The 4,245-nt window shown below is 44.5% G+C and overlaps 1 protein-coding gene across 9 annotated transcripts in view; it reads right to left on the reverse strand.

Moving 5' to 3' along the window:
- Positions 1 to 3,054, reverse strand: part of N4bp2l2 (NEDD4 binding protein 2 like 2) — a 92,210-nt gene extending 89,156 nt beyond the window's left edge. For 2 of the 9 annotated variants that reach the window (XM_050161920.1, XM_050161918.1), the window contains exons 1-2: positions 2,898 to 3,054; positions 227 to 1,461 (exon numbers count right to left, since the gene is read on the reverse strand). In XM_050161920.1, coding sequence (XP_050017877.1) covers positions 227 to 1,461 — 1,235 coding nt within the window. In that variant the 5' untranslated portion in view covers positions 2,898 to 3,054. The other 7 variants (XM_050161921.1, XM_050161923.1, XM_050161922.1 and 4 more) reach the window with 7 other exon arrangements.
- Positions 3,055 to 4,245: the final 1,191 nt, after the last annotated feature.

Raw genomic sequence — 4,245 nt, forward strand, 5'->3', positions numbered from 1 at the left:
AAAAAAAAAAAAAAAAAAAAAAAAAAAAAAAAAAAGAAGCTAAATATATATATATACATCAATTCTCCCTTTCCCCTAGAATACATCTTTCAAAGTATTTCCAGTCAGATGAAACGCCCAAATACAGCATACAAATTTTATACTAGAAATATAGAAATGTTTATCACTGATAACTCAAAATTTAAGTACTGAATCATCAAGTATTCACTTAATATTTTTTACTTACCGAGACAACGTTGTTTTTCCAGACCCAGGGAGGCCTCGCAAAAGAATAAGTAATTTCTGCAATTTATTTAACTTCTCCTCTGGAAACCACTGGTTCACAAACCTGTCTGTTCCAGTGTGCTCTTCCATGGAAGGATCTCTCCAGCACTCTCTGATTTCACAGAAACCGTTACTCACACTTTCATCTTGTCCACTGTAGCCATCTCTAAAGGGACGAACATTACTGCTAGTCACATCATAGTTAGTATACTCATCGTTCTGTTCAAAAGTCAAACCGCTCCAGCTACCCTGACAACTGTCCACGTAACACCCACTTGGCATCTGAGAATCATCTTGCCCATGGAAAATATTTGGTGGTGGATTTAGTGGGGTATTGAATCGTTGAATATTAAAATGGTAATTAAAACTGGGAAGAGGAGGACCATGGGGTATGACAAAAGGATGTACTGACTGCCATTCAGGCCTGAAGGAAGGGAATGAAGTCTCACAAAAAGTAGGTATCAGTTGTTCATCACAGGGATATTGGCCTGGTTCGTCCTCCAAGTACCACTGGTAATCGCAATGTGACTGGAGAGCATTACTGAGATCCTTCTTTGCTTCCTCGGAGTTTAAGGCATCACAGGCCTGGTCCTTAGGAGTAATTTTTTCCTGGGAAGGTTCTGGCACCTCACTATTGCCTTGTGAAGCATCATTTTCATTTTCTAGCTCTTCAATTTCTTTGTAAAACTGGGAGAGTTCCGTGTCAATCTCCAATTTTTTGGAGTTAAATTTCTGTTTTTCTTCACGTTTTCTTTTGTCATTTGTACTATTCAAAGCACCCGTCTCATTCTTCCTTTCTTGGCATTTCTTTTTCTCGGGGGGTTTGTAAATGGGGCCTATGAACGCCTTACTTGTGCTATAGATGTCATCATCCTTGGAGAGAGAGGGGGGCTTTCCGCCCTGCAAAGCTGGTGACTCAGTGGACCCGACACTGCCTAGTTTATTATCAGGCAGCTCCTTAGGCTTCAACACATCTGGAGCTCCGGCTTTGTCTTCCTGAGGACGTCTTCTGAAGGTAATGGTGGCCACTGAGACCCTGTTATTTCTGGTTTTCTCTTGGGGTCTGGGACGATCAGGACCACCTTGACGGGGGAAAGCACAATCATCTGCAGCTGTCTTCAGTTTCTTACAGCACGATTCCCTTGTTAGATCTTTTCCAGGGCCCAAAAACTTAGCTTCAATTTCACTATAAGGCATCTGAGGAGTAAAGCATACATATATTAGGTCACATTTTTAAAAATTTAGACAAATTTTTTTACACAAGGAATTTTAGAAAAAAGAATTTGTGACACAAGCATTTAATAATTACAGTTAAGCTGCAATTTTATAACCATTTATTTTAAGTCATAATAATTTACAGGAGGAGTCTCGCTGTAATACCATTTAAAAATACATGTGCACTTCAGTTTTTTTTTTTTTTTTGGAGGCACAAAAGATGAACTCATGACCTCACGCATGCTAAATGAACACCCTACTGCAGAGCTACTTCCTACCCCCTTCTGAGACAGCGTATCACTAAACTTGACAAGCGTGGCTTTGAATTCTCTCCATAGAGCCCAGGGACGCCTTAACTGTCCAACGTCCTGAGCAGGCCCGTGCCGCCAGTCCCATCTGAGTTTAAGCACCTAAGTTTGGAAACTGAGTCCCTATCTCGTGTGGATAGATACATAACTGGCATTTGTTTCCAAACTGGCTAAGATCACTGCATCCTGAATCCCTCGCTGTTTGGAAGTCGCTTTGTCTTTTGGAGTAGAGGCTTCGGCTTCCAAACTTCCATCATCTCCCCTCGGCATCCACACGAGACGAGCTAAACTGCAGTCTCTGTAGAGCAACCTGGGCTACACAGTCAAGTTCAAAGCCAGTCTGCACTACACGAGACCCATCAATAAGTTAATTAAAGCTAAATTTCTCTTGACAAGCAGTGGCTCAGACCTGTAATCTACCAATAAGCGAGTTCAGGCCATTACGGGCCGACTACACAGTTGGGTTCCAAAGCATCCTGGCCTACCGAGTGACACTGTCTACAAAACAAAACACAACTTCGCTTCTCTTGTAATTTCCTTGAACCCTTAAGAAACCCAAGCTCTCGTTTTGGTCAGTACTTCATTCACCCGCTCTTGGACTCCAAACCCAAAGCCGACAAACTAGGACCGAAAGCAGACAGGCCATTAGGAGAGCCGAAGGAAGCTCCAACTGCAGATCGAGAAAGCCATTCTCCCGGAAACAGCCCTCGCCTCACTCCCATCTTCCCGTTTCCTCAGTCAAACGTCACGGACATCCGAGGAAGCGCGAGGGGTGCACGAACACCCAGCACCCCACCTGGGCCTCAAGGCCTCCCGAGCGCCAGACCTGGCCGGAGGCCCCCCGGCTTCTCCGTGCCTAAGGAAGGCAACAGGGCCCCGTCTGGACTCTGCGGAGGCCTCCGACGTTGAGGTTCTCCCCGGGCTTCCCCGCTCACACTCAGATGAAGGAGTCAAGCTACGAGTGAAAATTTGAGTCGTCCGCGTCAGACGAAACCGGAAGCACCTCCCTCACCTACACTGGGGCGTCTGCTCTTCAAACCGCAGTTCTGCACGTACTTGCACCCAGCACCCCCAAAAGCAAAACAAAACAACTTCCGTAAAGGTACGAACCTCTCAGCGAAAGACCGTCTCAGACACAGCCACAAAATCGAGCTGGAGAGATGCGGGGCTGGAGCAGCTCCATACGCAAGATGGCCGCCACCACTCGGATTTCCCAGGCAGAGCCGCGGGATCGCGCCATGCATTGTGGGAATTGAAGTCCAGCGTTCTCTGTGATGCTAGTTTACCTCGTGGCACCAAGACTCGGTCTTCCAGAGTCCTTTGCATGACGTATACGCTCAATTGGCAACAAAAGGTAGGCGCAGGCTTGTTCCCCGCCCTGGAGTGGGGAAGTTATTTAAAGAAACACCAACTTTGACCAAAAAAGCAGCAACCGTCTCTCTGGCGTTCTCCACTAAGGAAAAAAGAACAATAGTATTTGTCGCCCCCAGGTGGATGCTCAAGCCCCTCGCAGAGGGATAATAGTTTTCTGGGTTTTTTTTTCCCCCCAGGAAACAAAAGAATCAACCTACGTTTCAAAAGGAGAAAACATTCATTTTGTACTGCAGATCTGGGTTACAATGGTTTCTAAGAAACGCTACCAAGTATAATTTTAAGCTCCTGCACTTCTGTGAAAGGATAGAGTGCCTGCATTGTAACAAAGAGGGGACATTTGGAGCAAAATTATAAAGTATCTTACTTACAGGTAAGAAAGCTGTTATGTAAATGTGTGTTGAATTAAAAATAAATACCTACCAACCAACCAATGACTAGCTTCAATTATGGGCCTTTTTTTTTTCTCTTTTTCACTACCATTATCCTTCCCCCTCCCCATGCTTCATTTGTGTCTCCACAAGGAAATTCTTTTTTTAAAAATATTTATTTATTATGTATACAATAGTCTGTGTTTATGCCTGCAGGCCAGAGGGCACCAGACCTCATTACAGATGGTTGTGAGCCATTATGTGGTTGCTGGGAATTGAACTCAGGACCTTTGGAAGAGCAGGCAATGCTCTTAACCTCTGAGCCATCTCTCCAGCCCCCAAGGAAATTCTTGACTCCAACACAATAATATTTTATAGGGTATAATAGCTAAAAAGCACAAGGTAGGGTACTTACATCAGAATACTTAACACCATTGTGACCAGAGGGCTCACACAAGTCTTCCTGAAATACAATTTCCACTGCCACCTTTGTTGCCTCATGTTTAGCTTCAGGTTATTCATCTTTTTTTTTCTTTAATAAGTACTTTATTTCATAGACGTGTTTTACCTCCGTGGATATATGTGCATAATGTGTGCCCCCAGTGCCCAGGGAACCAAGAAGAGGCAGGACCTCATAGAGCCCAGGCTAACTTCAAATTCCCTATAAGCAAGGAGGCTGATGGAATTCCTGATTCTCCTGCTGGGACTACTGGTCT

The sequence above is a fragment of the Alexandromys fortis genome, unplaced genomic scaffold (assembly GCF_014885135.2).
Source record: "Alexandromys fortis isolate MF-2015 unplaced genomic scaffold, M_Fortis_MF-2015_v1.1 scaffold_118, whole genome shotgun sequence".
NCBI lineage: Eukaryota > Metazoa > Chordata > Mammalia > Rodentia > Cricetidae > Alexandromys > Alexandromys fortis.